This window comes from Bos indicus x Bos taurus, chromosome 11 (genome assembly GCF_003369695.1).
Source record: "Bos indicus x Bos taurus breed Angus x Brahman F1 hybrid chromosome 11, Bos_hybrid_MaternalHap_v2.0, whole genome shotgun sequence".
Lineage (NCBI taxonomy): Eukaryota > Metazoa > Chordata > Mammalia > Artiodactyla > Bovidae > Bos > Bos indicus x Bos taurus.
In genome coordinates this window covers 59,520,465-59,539,032 of record NC_040086.1, presented here as the reverse complement: position 1 = coordinate 59,539,032, position 18,568 = coordinate 59,520,465, and the positions used below count along the sequence as shown (strand labels likewise).

Sequence of the window (18,568 nt, the reverse complement as noted above, 5' to 3'; positions counted from 1 at the left end):
ATTTTAAGAGCTAGCTAAATGAGCACAACACTTACAAATGAGAAACAGATACTATAAAATGGTATAGGGCTAAAAGGTCATCACTATGCTTTTTACCCTTTTCAGGCAGTAGAAGAATTATTTAACCTGATGCAACTGTTCATAGCTCAGAGGCCAGATATGAGAGAAGAAGAATTAGAAGATATTAAACAGTTTAAGAAAACAACCATAAGTTGTTACTTACGTTGCTTAGATGGCCGGTCCTGCTGGACTACTTTAATAAGGTAAAAAAATTTTTTTGATGGTTTTGTTTTGTTTTTCCAAGTAAGGGAACATCATTTTGACACTTAAAGAGGAATAATTTAAATTGTTTATATAAGAGAAAGTTTACCAGTTCTTTAAGGTTATTGGGAAAGCATTTAAACCTTTTGACACTTAGGCAGACTTTGTATTTTGAGAGCTAGCTAGCTGCTTTTGAATAGTTTTTATTTTGATTTGGATTGTCTCTGTGTGTTTTATCAGAATCATTAGGGTTGGAAGGAACCTTAATGTATGATCTTCCACCTAAAGCTTGAATCCTTCTCTCTTGGCAGTTCATCCTAACTTACGCTTGGACAGTTCAATTCTAGAGGCCTCTAGATAGCTTACTCCATCTCTGAATAAGTTTCACTGTTAAGATACTTTTCTTTTATTTAGCCCAGATCTATCTTTTTTAACTATAGGAATTAGCCAAAATAACAAAATATCATCTTTACAGTTAATTGTTCAGAGCTCAGAAATTACTGAATAGCTATAAAGGAACTGCTACAAATTACACTTAATTCCCTTTAACTGTAGAAATAAAGTCTAGATTAACTTCTTTTCTGTGTATTGCATCTGAGACTTGGGACTGATGTCTTTTATTAGACACACATTTTTTTGGCAGTACTCTCTTGAACACTGTGGAATCTTAAGGTAATCAACCCACAATAGATAAGGTTATCTTCTTCAGAAAACCTTAAAATTTGAATCTTTGTTAGTACGTAAGATCAAATTAACTGCACTTGCCAAGACTCTTTGAAGAAACTTTCAAAATTTTAGCATTAATTTGGAAACATTGTTTTCCAAAGATTTGCTACTTAAAAGCTTATTTTCAAAAGAAAATTTGGAGTTTTCCTGATAACTGTTTTTAAAAAGGAAAGAAAAACATCTCACTAAAATAGAATTTCCGACTGTACTGTATAATAGCAGTTTCCAGTACTGATAGTGAAAGTCTGTTAATAAGAGTAATGAACCTACTTATGGATGATTATTATGTAGATTATTTTCAGCGCCAACAGAAGTTTTGGGGTCCCCCGCCCAGGTTGCATTGAAGATTTCTTTTTAAATATTATCTTTTTATTAAATTACTAAGACCTAGATGTAGCTGTCTTTTTTCTAGGTAAGAAAGTAGAGAACCAAAATGACAGTTTACTTATTCTCCGACCTCCCAACCCCCACCCCACCCGCCAACCACGTAAGTGTTCTGTTCTGATTCAGAGTTCTCAAACTGGACTTTATGTATTTTTCTAGTGCCTTCAGAATACTATTAGAATCTGATGAAGACAGACTTCTTGTTGTATTTAATCGAGGGTTAATCCTGATGACTGAGGTAAATGCTTTATTGTGTTTTACTATAGATTTATTCCAATTTAATGTTCTCACCAAAACTTTTTTTGTGTATATTTAGAGTTTATTATAGGTGTCTGGATTTTAAATATGCAAATCAGTAAATGCTACTTTATACTCTAAGAATAACTACATCATGGTACTAAGCATGCTGTTTTCTTTTTCCATAACAATTACATACATTCATTTCATTTGTAGGACTAGAAATGAATGAAATTTGTAGGATTTAATTGACACAGTTTCTCAAGAGTGCGCTTATGTGCGTTCCTCATTAGAGGAACCTAGTGAGGCTGCTATAGGTGGTTAAAAATCAACTGTTCATCCTTCCCATAATTACTGAACATCCACAACTCTTACGATGATTTTAAGTCTACGGAGGTGCATCGTACCCTTTAGTCTAACAATGGAGATAAGGTTAAAGAGTACATACCAAGGGCACTATGAAAATTAAAAGGTAGGATAGTTTTTTCAGTTGATGGTATTATAGAATAAGGATACAGTATATGAAACTCTGCTTTGAAGAATGTGAACCTGCAGAGACAAAATAGAAAAGGATTAACGTAAATGATTTAATCAACACAAAGGTAAGAAAGTATTGGTTGTATTCAACAAAAGCAAAGTCTGTCTGGCTAAAACAAAAGTTTGTGAAGAAGAGTAATGAGAACTTAATTCTTCAACAGCTGTTTGAATGTCTACTCTGTCAGGCATTGTGCTAGGCACGGGGGATATAGCAGTGAACAAGATAGTCATGATTTCTGTCCTCACAACTAACACATTAAATGTCACATGAGTACATTGTTCAGATTATGTACTGTCACAGATTCTAGGTTATGAATTTTCACCTGTGAATTGTGAGTAGTTTATAGGCCATGGTGAACTGATTTGACAAGATTAGGAAGATGATGCATTGGTGTACAATGAAATAGAAACCAAGGGTTTCATTAGCTAGTACAGTTAAAGGAATCAAAAGATTTAACAAGCCAATATGATTAAAGGAATTTTACCTTTGGAGTTCTTTTACCTCTTTTAGACCTACCATTTTACTGCTACTATTTTAGACCTACTATGACTGACAGCAGTTTCACCGTTGTCTTTGATAGAAACTCTGGAAAGTTAGTTAAAACAGTAGCCTGTTCTCCCCAGTCTTCCTGTTGTTACTGCTGCTTTGTAATCTTTGAAACTTGCAGTCTTAGAAATGTGTACTTAGAGCAAACAGTAAACCACCACCCCCTCCCCCGTAAATGTCTAATTAAATAAATTATTTGTTCAAAGTAAAATGTAAACACAAAATATCAGACTCTGAGAGTGAGGTCTGTTCTGTGCTTTAAAAGAGCTGAATGGGGGTCTTTGACTTGCAGGTAGAAAGCAGATACATTTGCTTTGTGCACATAGGCACACTCATAGTCTGAGTCTGAAAACATGTCATAGAGGATGAGTGGTATAATTTTGTGGCTCCATAAAGTAAAAGTGGAATGAAGTTTTTATTTTTTTTAATCACTTGTAGTCTTTCAACACACTGCACATGATGTATCATGAAGCCACAGCTTGCCATGTGACTGGAGACTTAGTAGAACTTCTGTCAATATTCCTTTCAGTTTTGAAGTCTACACGCCCATATCTTCAGAGAAAAGGTTTGCTTAATCCTACTTATTTTTATTAGTTTAACAATTAAAGAGTGAAATAAGACTTTTTAAACCACATGCTTCAGAGAATTTGTCTTTACAAGGCTAATGTTAGCTAACCATTAGGAAAATGTTTGTGACCTCCTGATGTAAAGCTGGAATGTTCTTGTTTATTTTCTTTATTCGTGCCTTAAAAATAGGCAAGCATGCTAGTGGCTGATTCATGTTGATGTATGGCAGGAACCAGCCCAATATTGTAAAGCAATTATCCTCCAATAAAATATTAAAAAAAAAAAAAGATTTAGGAGACTGGAAAATATTTCCAGGCACAGTAACAACATGAGTATTTGTGAAGGTTCTCCAGCTGGAAACTTCCATGGCTTAGATTAGATCATTTATTTTCAAGAGAAATAACTATAAAACAGTTACCTCTTGTGTCCCTGTAAAAATCATATAAACTTTGAAATGTATGTGAATTTCTAGAAAATGGGACATACAATCACGAAAATATGTGTTTTAAGAAATCTAGCAAGGTTAACAATAGTAGCTATCTTATAAAAATAATCACTTAGCTTTCACTAAAGATGTTTATGTAATAAATTTGAATGTTTTAGTCTTAGCATTCTGTAGTTTACAACAGAAAATAATTGTGAAGAAGTTTGACTTCAGATGGCATATTTACGTATGCTTTTGTGTTTCCAGACGTGAAGCAAGCGTTAATCCAGTGGCAGGAGCGAATTGAATTTGCCCATAAACTGTTAACTCTTCTTAATTCCTATAGCCCTCCAGAACTTAGAAATGCCTGTATAGGTAAGTTACCTGGAAAATAAACCTGTGTAAAAGCCTAATGGAAGAACATTTTTATGGGATCCTGTGTGTGTGTATGTGTGTATATATAAGATGTAATGTTAGTTCTGTAGAGTTTGGAAGACATTTGTACTTTTTATGAGTGACTTACACTGGCCAGCAGACTCTTAAGAAAATAGAATTCTGTTTCTTAACATATCAGTAATTAACTATGTCATCATACGCCAGGTCACTTCATATATCTGGGCATGCTGACCTAAGGTTAGATCTCTTCCAGCTCTGAAATCTTCCAATCTATATAAACAGTGTAGAATCATGCAGATGTTTACAGATTAGAACTGACGTTGTAAAGAGTTGGGGTGATTATTTCAGTGAGTCTTTTTGTCTAGAGATACTTCCTGGTAGCTGTTCTTGGACTCCTGAGTATTTTAGCTTTTTATTAATTGCATATTTATAATAAAATGATAATTTATATCTATTAAAGGAAACCCTTGGTTTAAATTCATACTGCATTTGTTGTTTTACTGTCATAAGCCATTTAAGTCATCTTTAGAGACTGTAGCTATTTGTTTATAGTTTCTCAAAATGGTAGATATATATGAGCAGTTAATCTTGGCAGGTCGCCTGATGTTCTGTAGAATTATTGGCCTGTACTGCTCCATCAAGAAGAGAAGGTTACTTCAAAGTTGATGAAGGATTCGCAGATCCAAAGAATTTCAACCCTTGCTTTGGTTGATTTTATGAAGAAACATAATCAGTGTGCATTAAATATTTCCTCCATTGTACTTGTCCCTGATGCTTCTTTTAAGTTTTAAACTTCGGTTTCTTAATGATGCCCTGTTGTGGTTAATAACTCTGTGGATCCATTTTTGGTTAAGCATCAGACAGTTTGTCCTGGGGCTGAGAGCTCAGACAGTGTGAGACTCATTAAAACTTGTTAGCTGCCACACTACCATCAATTACTCCAGTAGGACTGGTGAATTTGAAGATAGCAGGTCCACACTCCAGTTTTTAATGCCAACATTGTGTTTTTATTTTCAGATGTCCTCAAGGAACTTGTGCTTTTGAGTCCCCATGACTTTCTTCATACTCTGGTTCCATTTCTACAGCACAACCATTGTACTTATCATCACAGTAATATACCAAGTATGTATTCATCTAGCACAGTACTTGACATGGTTGGCATTTAATCTTTCTGCACACTGAAACATGGAGATTTATTTTTTCCATTTATTCTTATTGTACACTTTTAATGTCTTAGTGTCTCTTGGACCTTATTTCCCTTGTCGAGAAAATATCAAGCTAATAGGAGGGAAAAGCAATATTCGGCCTCCGCGCCCTGAACTCAATATGTGCCTCTTGCCCACAATGGTGGAAACCAGTAAGGTATGTTGGGATGCCAGGAAAACCATGTTTCTCTAGTACACAGTAATTTAGAACTTCCCCTCTGGCCATTATGAATATATTAGATTTAAATGACCATTTTCTGGATCCTAAGGAGATTAGACTCATTTGGACTTTTTCCTGCTCTGAAATGTTGGTTGAATATTTGCAAAATCAATAATAAGCACAAGTAGTAAGTTTTTTTTGCCCTTCAAAAAATATCCTAACAGAAAGTCTCATTAGTATTTGTCACTAGGCTAAATTGTAAATGGGTCATGTATCTAAATCTGAAAGGTCAAGTTAGGTACTGACTACTGTTTATATTTCACCATATAATCAATGACTCCTTTTACTGCCCTTTAATTATAATTCTTTGACCTAAGCCTAATTATCACTGATTGATGAATTTATCATCGTTTGTAGCCTGATTCTGGTTCTCTAATACTTATTCTAAAATAGAGCTAATTCTAAATTATAGAGAGAGGGAACATCGACACAGGATAATTTATCTTAGTTCTAAGACTTCATAAACAATTTTTTCACTAATTGATCTTTCCTCACCCACTTTATTCACATTCTCTCTTGCCCACTATCTTTGGATCTTAAATGCATTTAAGAAGTTTGTATTAAATAAAATATTTAAAATAGTTAATACAGTAGAAACCATTTCAGAAATAATCTGAAATTTATTTCAAAAATCAAATTTAATTCACTCTTCTTGATGATATGTCTGTAGAACTCAAGTGTCACATTTTAAAATCCTACAGTAGTTTTACTTTATTAAAGTATATAGAAATAAGGGGTAATTTTAATTGATAACATTTGCACACTGAAAATAAACTTGTGACAATTAAGATCTTAATAACATTAATAGAAACTTGGAATTTAAAACTAGGTTCTTATAGAATTTAAATATTTAATCAGCTTTTTAGTTAAATTTATTACATTTGCACAAAATATGCTCTTTAATTTATTATACAATTTAAGTGCAACCATTTTATCATCTTTAACCTTCAGGGCAAAGATGACGTTTATGATCGTATGCTGCTAGACTACTTCTTTTCTTATCATCAATTCATCCATCTATTATGCCGAGTTGCAATCAACTGTGAAAAATTTACTGAAACATTAGTTAAGCTGAGTAAGTATAAAAGATGAGCAGTAAATTCCACTGAATTATTTTAAGCCCCTAGCCATTTAGGAAGGGGAGGAAAAAAATGAGCCAATCCTTTTTTTCTTTTTTAAAGTGAATGTTGAAAACTATTAATTATTCTTGGGAACATTTTTATTTTTTTAAGAAAACACCAACTTACTGGTTTCCATTGAATAGTTCTGCCCAGAGTTTCAGCTGGCTTATAAAGGAGTGTGGAATAGGCTCATCACTTTTGTACATAGAAGCCCAAGTCCTCCTCCATCTGCCCAGCAGAATTTAAAAACCAAAAACTGCTCTGTTTAGGGAGGCAGACTTAGAGAGATGGACTTCCCCAGCCCTGATCTAGAGGATAAGATAAGATCAATAGTGCCAGCTGTGCTTTGGAGCTGGAAACACCAAGAGCAAGCTAAGTGGACTTGCCAGGGTGAAGCAGAGGTGCATATATGAGTAAATTAGGAGGTAAGTCTCATAAAATAGAGGGATGAGTGAGAAGGGGAATTTGAAAAGGAAGATATGAGAAATAGAAAAAAAAAAATCAGTGAATTATAAAAGGGGAAAACCTTGAATTATTTTTATGTAATATTGTCTCTCTGCGGATGCAGCTGAGAGCTCTTAGAAGACTGCTCCCTTTGGGTGACTTTTTCTAGCTGATAAGTCTTTAGAAGAAATGTAGCCCTCCACATGTCCCCTGTCTTAAGATCTCCAGAGTTCTCAGGCTCTGTGTGTCGTATGAGTCTATTACCTTTAGGGATGGCCCAGGATCCTCTCCATTGTACCATAGTTTTTGTGTCAAGAGCATGGGAGGTGAAATTCTCATGGAACCACCAACCAGGTCAAGAAGTAGAATATTACTTCCTGGAAGTAATATAACACCTTGAAAGTTATGTATTGTGCTCCTTCTCAGTCACAACCCCCTCCTTCCTTTGGCAAAGGTTTTGATCCATTATAGATAGGGCCAAAGATGTGAACATACCTTAGATTTTGTTATCCAAGAAGGAAGTGGTAACAACTGTCAGGGATAATTTCTCTTCAGAAAAACCAGCTTATTGGTAAGTGATTAGAATGTCTTCAGATTTGAAAGGGTGTTCCTTCCACCTGCTACCATTAGCTAGTTTTTTATATACGTGGCTGAAGATCGGGGAGTGGGCAGATGAGGATATGTTCATATCGGCCATTTCATGATTATATAATTGAGTTGTGGCACTTGGCTATAAAAAGCTGAAATCTAGCAGTGACAACGATCAAGTGTAGGGAAATACCCAGGAGTTCTAATAAGACAGTCTTGCTCCCAGATAAGGAGGAAGACTTAGAAAGATGTTAACCTCAAGAAAAGTTCTTAGTAATTGTGTCCATGTGATTTATACCAAAAGTTAAGTGAGGAGCTGTCTTATCTACTTGAAATAATGAATGTTTCACCCTGTGAGACTGTCTTCTTCACTAACACAAATAGACAGTTCTGGGAAACATAGGAGAGGGAGGGAAAGAAAGGACACATACCTGGCCATCCCATTAGCTGACTCAACTTTCATCTTACTTTATGCTCCTCATCACTTAACACTCAGGAGGCACATTTATGCTGGCTCATGGTGTTTAGTTCCCTACATAGGACTGTTCTTTAGAATTTTCTAGCAGGATGGAAATATTCTCCAACTGCATCACCATCCACAGTATGATAGCCACTGACCATGTGTGTGTTCAGAACTTGAAATGTAATTAAGGAACTGAATTTTTTATTTTAACCAAATGAATTTTAAATAGCAGATGTGACTTGTGGCTACTGTATTGCATAGGACAGCTCTACATATATATAAACCGAAACCTTTAACAAATTGAGCAGGAAAAGAAATTTTTCATGGTTATATCTTAATGAAGAAAATTGGACATTATTTTGGATATGAAGTAAAACAAAGAACTAAAAGCATTGCTTTCCTTATGCTTCTTAAAAATGGAGAGATTATGTCCCAGTCTTCTAGCTGAAATAACTATTTCCAGGGTAGAGGCAATGAGAGAGCTTGAGAAAGCAAAGCCCACATTAACAACTGGGATGGGAAGCAGAGAGTTGATAAGGAGTTTTAATTGTATAGTCTCTTCAAGAAACTATATTTGGCAACAAGAGGGGAGGGTTGAAGTGCTGTTGAAGTGAGGACAGTCAGGCATGGGGATAGAAGAGACAAAGTTGGGAGAGAATCCAGGGAATATGAACAAAGCTGCCAATTGCCAAGTGAAATAATACTAGTGTGTCTGAAACTGCAGTATTTTGATATGTAAAAATTTTATTCTTTTTTTTTTTTTTTTTTACATAAAAACAGCAAGTATGGGTTTATTTTCTCCTCTTTCTCATGTAAATAGGCTTCCCTGGTGGCTCAGAGGGAGGGTAAAGAATATGCCTGCAATGTGGGAGACCTGGGTTCTATCCCTGAGTCGGGAAGATCCTCTGGAGAAGGGCATGGCAACCCCCTCCAGTATTCTTGCCTGGAGAATCCCCATGGACAGAGGAGCCTGGCAGGCTACAGTCTGTGGGGTCGCAAAGGGTCAGACACAACTGAGCCATGAAGCACAGCAGCACCTATGTAAATATCCTCCGTATCCTCAGAAGGCCAACTGTGGATTGAAATTTCCACTGTAATCATTGTATTACCATTTTATATAAGGGTCTTAAGCATTGGGGGCTCCTGGAACCAGTACCCCATTAATACCCAAGGAATGACTAAAACTAATGATTAAAACCATACATTGCAGCTGTGGAAACACATGGATGGAACAGCAGAAAAACAGCCCCAAAACAAACATAAGGATACACAAGGATTTGGTAGATAATAAAGATGACACACCAGATTAGTTGAAAATGCGTAGTATTGAGATATTGGGTAGCTTTCTGGGAGAGGAGAGGCAAGATTTTAATACCATCTTTGCTCCTTAGACCAAAATACATCCTAGGAGGATTATTTAATTGTGAAAAATAAAATCCTAGAAATATTAAATAAAAAACATAGGATCATATGAATACTGTCTTGAGATTTGAAGGACCATGTAAACAGGACACAAAACCCAGAAACAATAAATAAGAAATTGAAATTTTTTATTACATGAAAATTGAAAATACTACATGTTGAAAATGCCATGAATTGAATTAAAATACATACAGCTAATGAGTGAAATATTTGCCTTCTTATCAGATAAATGGCTAGGAATACCAGTATACAAAGAGTTTTTAGGATTCAGTAAGATGGTAAAGAACATTAAAGTAAACAGTTATTTCTACTCCCACCCTCCCAACTATGAGGTAAAGTTTGGATGATACTACAGTTTGGCAAAGAGGAGGTCTATTAATGGGGTTGGTTTGGAGAGGAAGTTTAGATTGTTCATGCCCTTTGCCCAAGCAATACCAGATCTGGGGATCCACCCTAAATCTACTCATTAAATATATAGTAACATACATAGGATGTTTATTTTAACTTGGTTTGTATTGGGTAAAACTGGGAAAAACCCAAATGTCTGTCAATAGAAGCTTAGTTAAGTTCATTTGTATAATATAGTCTTTAAAATAAAATGATAGGAAATAACTTTGGATCACATGAAAAAGCAAATTGGAAAATACAGAATATGACCACATTCTTATGAACAAGGGGGAAGATCAGTACATGTTAAAAAAGAGGATTATATTCTTAACTAAGGATAAAATTATGGGATGCTTTTATTTTCTAGGTTAAATACAACTTATTTGTAATGATCATGCATTGATCTTACATTTGAGGAAAGTTTTTTCCAAAACAGAAAATGGGTAATGCAAACCCTGATCATACTGAGTTTTTTAGGTACCTTAGTAGTGCACATGCAGATTAATAAGATATTCAAGTAAAATTAAACTAACAAATCCCTGCTGCTGCTAAGTCGCTTCAGTCGTGTCCGACTCTGTGTGACCCCATAAACAGCAGCCCACCAGGTTCCCCCGTCTCTGGGATTCTCCAGGCAAGAATACTGGAGTGGGTTGCAATTGCCTTCTCCAATGCATGAAAGTGAAAAGTCAAAGTGAATTCGCTCAGTCGTCTGACTCTTAGCGACCTCATGGACTGCAGCCTTCCAGGGTCCTCCGTCCATGGGATTTTCCAGGCAAGAGTACTGGAGTGGGGTGCTATTGCCTTCTCCAAACAAATCCCTAGATTTCATAATTTTCATTTTTAGACACAAAGCAAAAATCACCTTGACATTAGTTTTTGAAAGCTTTCTTAATACTTTAATAAGTGAAAGGTGGTTTAAAATATTTTTTGCAAGTAACATGATATACCTAGAACATCCATAATCTTCAAAGTTTCTAGAATTAAATTAATATAGTTGATGTAAGTATGTAAGTAAACATTAAAATTCAATATGAAAGCACAACTGTTGATCATCTTTCAGCTTTTTTGATATCAAGGTGATACTTATTGGAGAAACAGCTCATTTAGCTGTTTCCCCAAAGGCTTCTTAGGATGAATGAAGCCAGCTTTTATCCATCCAAGGGCACATCCACCTATATGAGGTCATATAGAATCATTATGTTTAATAGACATATGTATAATTTAGGGTTTGGTTACCAGTCTGTTAATTTACAAAGAAGAATGAGCATAGCAATCTGAAAGTTACATGGTAGGGCTAGCAGATTTTCCCCTGTAACCTGCATGGGAAGCCGAGTAAACAACAATAGTTTGCTTAGTGGATATGAAGTCAGAAATAGGGGAATTAGAAGAATTAAATGTGATATTCTCAGGCTAAGATGTCTTGATTCAGTCTTGCAGTGGAGCATTAGCTGTGGGCTTCCATCCATTGGCCAGAGCTCCCACTTCCCATGAGTAATGCTTGAATGGGATAAATACTCCTATAGAAAGCTGGACAGAGACCCTAACTAGTAAATATACATATAAAATATTTCATCCTCACAGCAACCATATGTATTACCATTTTACCTACAAAAGCTGTCTTTAAAAGATTTTTCTTTTACATAACACACCCAACAGCTTCTACAGTATAAGGTGCCACTATTGAGGAAAAAATATATTTGGAATAGCTCTTCATTGTTGAACGTGGTTCCTTCGTGGGTGGGAACGGGGTGGAGTAAGGACCCTTGTTAAGGATGCCCAAAGTCACAGGATTGAGAAAGATGAGTGATAATACCGGAACCAGTATGTTTTAGGTCTGCCCATCCTGTTTGCTGAGGTAAGGCTTGGAAACGTGCCTATGAATGCTGGTGATTGCATCTCCCTGTGCTTTGCACCCAGTAAGTGAGATACCCCTATTGGAGGAGGAGTGTGTGGACTAGGATGGCATTGGCCTCTACCTTAAATTAGTAGAGCCTAGATACACCTTATCCTTGGTGCTTTGTGAAAATGCTAGAAAGAAACTGAGCTCCTGCTTTGAAGGGATGGCCTTCCTTCCAAAGGTGCAAGCTCAGTAGGGAATTAGGATGTGAAAGAGGTGTCTTTAGCTCACTGTGGGTGGCAGTGTTTTCCAGAATGTAATGTACAAGATGGCCCAGAGAAAATAATTTTCATGTTAAGAAATAGATCTTACTGTATTACAAAAGTAAGTAATTCATACCAAATGCATGATTGTCCTGGATGTTACATTGCCTAGGACAAGGACAACATAGGATTAGCTTCTCTGAATGAATCTAAAGCACAGTTATCAAGTAAACAGAGAAGATGGACAGATATGAAAACAGTGATGAAAATTATACATGGATGGCTAAAGCTTGGGAAACTGATTATTGAAAAGATGGTGGGCTTTAGACTCAGATATCTAAGTCTGGGATAGATACAGCTGTATCACTCACTGGCTTTGGGGATGAAATTGAGCAGATTAGTGATTTCTCTGAGCCTCATTTCCTCATTCAAAACAGTGGGGAACATGAGGGTAACATAACACCTCCCAAAGTTGATGAGAAAATTAAATATGATTATCTGACTTACCTAGCACAATAGATGTTAGTATGTTTATTCCATTCTGCACTTGTAAAATAAACATATTTGAATCAATATTATTTGAAAACAATCTTACATCATAGAAGGCCTCTGTTTTTTTGCTGTTGTTTTTGTGGTAGTGCTAGCTTTTTAGTAGTTGTGGAAAATAGGAATAAAGTCTAGAGGATCTTAAATTGTAGTTAAAGCCTGCTTTCACAGAGGGTTTATGTCAGGGCAACCTCTAGTTCAGGGGTTGGCAGACTCTGTGAAGGGGCCAGAAAAAATGGGCCATGGGCCTATTGCCAATCCCTGCTGTACTTTTATGAATAATTATAATGCTGAAACATGGGAACATAGGAATTTTATTCTCTGTAGCCATCAGTGTTGATGACATGCCTTTGTTTGCTTCTGTGTATTGTGATGTTATGATTGGCAAATGCCTCCAATCCCAGCCAGATTAGGTTAGGATAATGGAGAAAGGTGAGAGTTTCTTTGGTTCTTTAAAATGGAATTAATCTTGACAGGAAAATAAAAGGTAGGCTTTCCCACAAAAGGGAGTCTAGGCATCCTTCGACGATTAAACTGAATGACTGATCTGGTTTCTCTGAGATTTTCTCAGACCCGTAGTCTAATACAGAGGTTGGCAAACAGTAACCTGTGTGCTGCCTGTTTTGAACAACCAGTGAGCTGCCTGCAAGCTAAGAAGAGTTTTTACAATTTTTAATTTTTTTCTGAGATTTTGAGTATGTTGTGATATACATGAAAATTACACAATACTCAAATTTCAATGTCTTAAATAACATTTTATTGAAAGACCAGCCACACCCATTCATTTAGTGCTGTCAATGGAGCAGTTGCAACAGTTAAATAGCCTACAAAGACTAAAATACTGGTATTCCCAAATTTTTGAAAGTTTGCTTTATGTCACTTCACTTTTATGAAATACCTTCATTAGTACCTCTTGTTGCTAACTGAAAGAAATGCAAAGGGGATTTTTGCTTTTATGGAAAAAGGTAAATTGCTTTTTCACTTGATGTTTCAGCTTATGAAAAGTTTCATAATTGGGGGAACCTGTAATTACTATTTGGCCCTGTACTGAAAATGTTTGCCAACTTGAGCTGTTTCTCATAATTTTTTTAACTGTAGGAAGATAACTTGTATTATATTTCTCCTCCATGATTTCCTTGGGGGATGGGAGTGTTGGAGGATGGAAAATTTACTTATGACTGACTGTGGCATTACAACTTCTGTGTTTTGAGAGAGAGAGAGGATAGCAGGGGCTAGGTGAACTAATTTCTTAATGAAACATTTGATATCTGGAATAGTCAAGAGAAAGAAAAGTTAAAACCTTGGACGTTTCAAGTAAGATGCTGACATACAGCAGCTAAGTGGGATCCACCCGAAGGGTCCTGGGGACGAGGCTAGGGGCTGTTAGAGCAGAATTTACCTAAATCTACTACAAAGGCATTCATCTTATCCTTGGAGAAACAAGATAAGAGAGGAGAGAATGATGTGTTTCCTACTTCTTCACATCCTGTTTGAACTTGTACCCCTTGTCCCCACTGCACTCTAGCAATTCCATGTAATATGATCTAATATGCGGAGTGGTAACTTAACCCAAGAAAGCTTTGGAACCACTTGCAGTAAATTTTATTGTCCCAGATAAAATTCTGATTCTCAAAAACCTGAATTGGTTTAAGTTGTCGAAGGTCCTTCTAGGAATGAGGTATGGGAGATAAATGAAGTCAAAGTATACTGAACTCTAAAAATTATTTCACTGGTTAAAACATTGGAATGAATTCTTCCCCTTTAAATACTTTACGTATTTCTAAAACATAGAAAATATGCAGTTATGACTAGAAATAGCCATACTATTTATTGTACCTGCAGAGTTTAATATCTCAGTAGTGTAATTTATAATTATAACCTATTCTGGTTTCTTTTCAAATACTAGGTGTCCTAGTTGCCTATGAAGGTTTGCCACTTCATCTTGCACTGTTCCCCAAACTTTGGACTGAGCTATGCCAGACTCAGGTAAAGAAAATGAGTTTTAGATGACTTGGTGTTTCATCTTTTCCAAACAGGTGGTCAGTAATTTTAGGAACACTGGGTTGAAAATTAGCTAGAAATTGGGGATGTTTTCAAATCTTGGTAGGTAAGACACTGTTAATAGAAAAAATAACTATTAAGCAATGGACATCTAGTCGCCCTGTGAAATTTTCTTTTTCCATACATTTGTTATCACAAAGGATATTTCACACAAGCTGTTTTTAGTTGAATTCCTCATTTAAAGGTCAGTATAAATAGTTGTGAAAGTCTGAGACAGGGAGCTATTAGGATAAGAAGCCATGTGCCACTTCTTGGTCTTCCTCACCTCTCCTGTTTCTTCTCCTTGCCACCATTTCAAAACCTCTAACAGAAAACATTTCAGCAGACTGTTCACTACCTCTCGCTTACCTATGACCTCAGAGCAGTTTTTGGAGTCTGGTGCACTTGTTTTCTTATTAGCAGTCTCATTGAGAACAGCAAACACTGTACCCTTCCTATCTTAAGTCTAAGAGCCAACCCCTTAATGTGGGCACCGAAACAATGCTTGTTAAATTGTGGAGGAAGAATGGTGGGGAAAGAGGAGGAAATCAGATTGATTCTAAGGTTTGGCTCATCCTTGGATCAGGCATAAAGGACCCTACTCTTTAGACTCTGAAAAAAACTTCCAGTTTCTTGCCTGAGTGTGTTGCCTATTTCCAGAAGATGATGTGAGTTGACTGATTCCTTTGGCATGGACTTTTACCCACGTTTACCACCCAGAATACTTTGAGTCTGGTCCAGCCTCTTGTCCAGGCTGTTGCATGCTGTATGCTCTCCTAATGGATACATGTCACATGGTACTGTAATAGTTGATTCTCTGCCTCCCTGTCCCAAACTGTGAATTTCACAAGTCTAAAGACTACCTGAGTCATCTGTATTCCTAAAGAAATGTCATTTTGTTTTCTATACTAGGAATCTTTGATAGGCTAGTCATATGGCATAGTATTACATAGTAAACACACAGAAAACAACTTGCTGGTTGACTTCTGAGCTGAGTGGTTGATTCAGTAAATTGGAACAGATATCTGGCCTCCCCCCGCCAACTCTGCCACTTGCTGCTGCTGTTTTCATTCTCCTTTATTTCGGTGGTTGCTTTCTTTGGTTTCTGTGTTCTGCCACTGCCTGTCGCTTGTCTGTTGCTTTATCTGCTGCCGCACTGCACTACTCTCTTGGCTTTTTTCCCACAAAATTCATCAGCATGCCCCCCCGCCCCCAACTTCCCTTAAAACAAAGTCAGACCACCTCAAGCTTCCAAAGCCCCTAGCAGCCCTATAGAAAAAGCCGTCTGTACTGTGCAGGAATCATAGGCAGAGACTGTTACTACTGGTAGAGAAAGACAGATTTTCCTGACACCAAGGATCTGAAAACCTGGGTGCCAGTTGTACTTGACTCCTAATTTCTTGGGTTGACCTTAAACAGTTTACTTACAACAAGTATATGCATGTACAGTATTATCTAAACTTTGTCCTATTTTTAAAAAATAATCCATTTTTTCTTCCACGTAAATGATGTTATTATTAAAACATGTATAAATAATCTAGGGAATATACTTAAAGACATACTACTTGTGTTTAAGAGCCATGACCATTTGAAAACAGGAAAACCAAATTTTATTTGGGACCCACTGATTTCTATGTGAGACAATTAGGAAAAGAGGTTTGCTGTTTATCATTGCAATATTTATGAAGGTGTAGGGGAAAGGGATTTACCAAACAAATTACTATTGTTATGACATTATATAGTGCAAGTTTTAACTCATTTTAGGGAATAAAATTTCTTAAAATCTTTTCTCTGTGGGTGGTTTGGTTATCTCTTTTCCCCTGAAAACATCATCCCATTTGTCTTATTTTTCCAGTCCTTATTAACTCAATGGTAGATAATAAGGCTGCGTTTCTTTTAAAATGTATTTGTTCAGTTTCGCCTTTCAGACTTTTTACAAGTCTCTTCTTAACACTTACTCATTTAAGTTATTGGGAGTATAATTGTAACCAAGAGTTGAGTAGATTAAAGTATTGGGCTGGCCAAAAATTTTGTTCAGGTTTTTCTATAACATCTTACACGAAAACCTGAATGAACGCTTCGACCAACCCAGTAAAAGTGGCTTTTCTGGGAATTCCCCTGGTTGCCTAGTGGTTAGGACACTGTGCTTTCACTGCTGAGGGCCCAGCTTCAATCCCTGATTTGGGAACTAGGATCCCACAAGCCGCATGGCATGGCCAAAGGGAAGTGGTTTTTCCAATAAGATGTTAAGTGACTTTGGATGTATATCTGTCATAAGCAGTGTATTTAAGACTTGCACTTATTTCAGTGCTCAACCAATCAGTGCTTTTTTCCCCCCACTTTAGTCTGCTATGTCAAAAAACTGCATCAAGCTTTTGTGTGAAGATCCTGTTTTTGCAGAATATATAAAATGCATCTTAATGGATGAAAGAACTTTTCTAAACAACAACATTGTCTACACATTCATGACACATTTTCTTCTAAAGGTATGTCACAAGTTGGAAACTCAACTTGTTACTTCCAGTTAGTTAATGGCTGTGTTTTCATTATGTTGGTTTTTTGGAGATTTTTTTTTACAATCATCTTTTTCAGGTTCAAGGTCAAGTGTTTTCTGAAGCTAACTGTGCCAATTTGATCAGCACCCTTATTACAAACTTGATAAATCAATATCAGAACCTGCAGTCTGATTTCACCAACAGAGTTGAAATTTCCAAAGCAAGTGCTGCTTTAAATGGGGTAAGAACTATACAAAGCAGTAGTCATGTACTTTCAAACTCTCCTTATTACATCAATTCTAAATCTGGCCTTAGTATACACATAATTTTAACTTACTCAAACTCTAGAAGTCACATATGATGAAAAACTAACCAAATGAAAATGTGTTCCCTCTGCCTTTTATGTATGTAGCATACTTTCTGTCACCTTAAGACATGAGCCAATGTCATAAAATGCTAAGGGCAATAAACCCACTAAGAGGAGACATTGCCTTTACTTGCTCAAATTTTTTAAACTGTTACTTGTGATGTTTCTATTAGTGCCTGTGACTCATAAGGAACTGAAAATCAAGTTAATAGTCTGCCTATAAAGCCAGTTAAAGCTGGGGAATTGGTTGCTTGTATAGACTTCCATGAAAGCCGTGTTGCAGAAAAATGAAACACCCGCCAGCATGTGAGGCACACGTCCAGCAGCTGCCTGCCTCCTAAGTAACAAAATGCTTAGAGGCCAGGGTGGATTATAGCGCTACATGAAGACCACCTGTGGTACCTACCAGAAATCAAGTATCTCTGAAAACTGAGTCCTAGATTAATGAGGCCTAAATTGTTCATGGATCATTCAGGGTTTGCTTTTAAAATTCCTGTATAAATTTTATTACTGATTTTTTTTTTTCCATTTTCAGAAAATACTGTTTAGGTCTTCAGTCAAGTGGTGTGGTGCAAAGAACAATGGTATTAGTGACTTGGAACCAATGAAATACAAAGACAGTAGTATCATAATACTGGCTTTCTAGTTTTAGCATCCTTCTAAAAGTACCAGAGGAACCAGGATGGATTCCTGGAAGAGTAATAAACATGTGCATTTAAACTACTAACTGTGTCAAAATGTTGGCTTTGGAATGTAAAATGTTTGTTTGGATTTTTGTAGGACTTACGGGCACTTGCTTTGCTCCTGTCGGTACATACTCCCAAACAATTAAACCCGGCTCTAATTCCAACTCTGCAAGAGCTTTTAAGCAAATGCAGGACTTGTCTGCAGCAGAGAAACTCACTCCAAGAGCAAGAAGCCAAAGAAAGAAAAACTAAAGGTTAGCTTTGCAGACTAATAAAATATTGAGTTTAGGACAAGTACACTTTCCACTGCTGATTTTACAGTAGTTGTGTGAGCTTCCTGAATATAAATGCTAAAAAATGCAAACACCCCCAATATGATCTTAATGACTCTTCAGAGAAATTTTC

General features: G+C 36.4%; 1 protein-coding gene across 4 annotated transcripts in view; it reads left to right on the top strand.

Moving 5' to 3' along the window:
* Positions 1 to 18,568, top strand: part of USP34 (ubiquitin specific peptidase 34) — a 240,584-nt gene that overhangs the window by 220,231 nt on the left and 1,785 nt on the right. For 2 of the 4 annotated variants that reach the window (XM_027555581.1, XM_027555583.1), the window contains 11 exons: positions 106 to 263; positions 1,531 to 1,609; positions 3,131 to 3,257; positions 3,951 to 4,058; positions 5,097 to 5,201; positions 5,317 to 5,441; positions 6,456 to 6,579; positions 14,482 to 14,561; positions 16,961 to 17,101; positions 17,208 to 17,351; positions 18,258 to 18,417. In XM_027555581.1, the coding sequence (XP_027411382.1) occupies positions 106 to 263; positions 1,531 to 1,609; positions 3,131 to 3,257; positions 3,951 to 4,058; positions 5,097 to 5,201; positions 5,317 to 5,441; positions 6,456 to 6,579; positions 14,482 to 14,561; positions 16,961 to 17,101; positions 17,208 to 17,351; positions 18,258 to 18,417 (1,351 nt within the window). Of the gene's footprint in view, positions 1 to 105; positions 264 to 1,530; positions 1,610 to 3,130; positions 3,258 to 3,950; positions 4,059 to 5,096; positions 5,202 to 5,316; positions 5,442 to 6,455; positions 6,580 to 14,481; positions 14,562 to 16,960; positions 17,102 to 17,207; positions 17,352 to 18,257; positions 18,418 to 18,568 lie in introns of those variants that run through there. The other 2 variants (XM_027555584.1, XR_003513389.1) reach the window with 2 other exon arrangements.